This window comes from Anneissia japonica, unplaced genomic scaffold (genome assembly GCF_011630105.1).
Source record: "Anneissia japonica isolate Jap-2015-1 unplaced genomic scaffold, ASM1163010v1 scaffold179456_len1470_cov164_single, whole genome shotgun sequence".
NCBI lineage: Eukaryota > Metazoa > Echinodermata > Crinoidea > Comatulida > Comatulidae > Anneissia > Anneissia japonica.
The window spans coordinates 1-1,470 of record NW_022718136.1 but is presented as its reverse complement, the minus strand read 5'-3'; the positions used below and the strand labels follow the sequence as shown (position 1 = coordinate 1,470).

Here is a 1,470-nt window from a genome sequence, read left to right as displayed (position 1 = left end):
CCCGCCACCTCCGGCTCTATTCGGTACCAGCTACTCTCCTCTGCCCACAACAGGCGCTGAATATGGATACAGACATTTTATGCTAAATATTTAGGTGACAATATATAAGGCTTAATACGCTCACTTACCAACTCATTAAATATAATTTGAATTTCTTATAGGCGTATTCATGTGTCCACAGCAACAAACAGAAGATGGATTTGAGCTCCAGTTTGGAACAAATCATCTCGGTCATTTTCTGCTGACCAACCTCTTACTAGACTTGATGAAGAAATCGGCTCCCAGCCGAATCGTGAATGTCTCATCATTTGCGCATAAGTCTGGAAAAATGCATTTTGATGATCTGCACTTGAGCGATTGTTACGGCCCATTCAAAGCTTATCGACAAAGCAAGTTGGCAAATATACTGTTCACAAATGAACTGGCAAGAAGGTTAGAAGGTAACAAAAACTATATTCTTGAACAATTTTAGTTTGCGATTTGAGAGTATGAGAATGCATAACTTACCCATGCACCCTTCTTAATACTTGTAGGCCTAGGTGCTTAATATAATGAAGTATTTATCTAAACGTATTTAGGCAGGATAACATATACAGACGAGATGATAACGATGTTTTACAATATGATTTATTATTCCTTAAAAAATAATGACAAATCAAATATTATAAAGAAATTTATTGTTTTACCCTGCAAACTTAGAAGTCTTCAAAAAACATGTTCATTTTTTTCATTAGGAACAAGTATAAATTGTTACTCACTTCATCCTGGTGTTGTAAGTACTAACATAGTTCACTACGTCACATCCTGGAAACGTGTGCTTCTAGAAATAGTGCGTCTATTGCTGGCAAATAATCCTGAGATGGGTGCACAAACTACAATATACTGTGCTGTTGAAAAGAGCCTGGCAAACGAATCGGGGTGTTTTTACAGGTAGGTAGGCTGAGGTACCGGTTCAATTGCCATCGCTGTTCTCCTTGATCTAAAATGCAAGTTACGATAGTGCACTGTCTTTCGGATGAGACTTGCCGTTGGTCCCGTGTGCATTATGGTCCATGTGCAAGTTGAAGAAAATACGGGAATGTCGGAAAAGAATCGGGGATTGCCACCCATTCTGGCCGATCACCACCAGAAGGACCCTAGTGAAAATAAGTGCTTAAGTTCGATTGCCTGAGGTTGGAGGCATTACTACTAGGCCTATGTATATATTTGCTAAGTTCTGGTATTGCTTCCTTTTTGATGTTATCATCAGAAAAATCAAACGCTTTCCAAAGTATTAACAAAACTATTACATGAGTATTATGAGTACACCCGTCGATCGTCTGAGGTGTCTTATAAATGTATATTATTTCTATCATCTTCATGATCATGGTCATTATTGTCTCTGCATCATCATCTGTTATATAACCGTTATCATCATTATCACCATTATTATAATTATATATAATTATCATTATATATAATCATTATATA

General features: G+C 37.1%; 1 protein-coding gene across 1 annotated transcript; it reads left to right on the top strand.

Moving 5' to 3' along the window:
* The first annotated feature begins 166 nt into the window (after window positions 1–166).
* LOC117110450 (retinol dehydrogenase 14-like) lies at window positions 167–1,162 on the top strand. The gene is made up of 2 exons (XM_033253156.1): window positions 167–440; window positions 735–1,162. The coding sequence occupies exons 1-2, from the start codon at window positions 170–172 to the stop codon at window positions 932–934; spliced, it is 471 nt and encodes a 156-aa protein (XP_033109047.1). The 5' UTR covers window positions 167–169; the 3' UTR covers window positions 935–1,162.
* The last annotated feature ends 308 nt before the right edge of the window (window positions 1,163–1,470 follow it).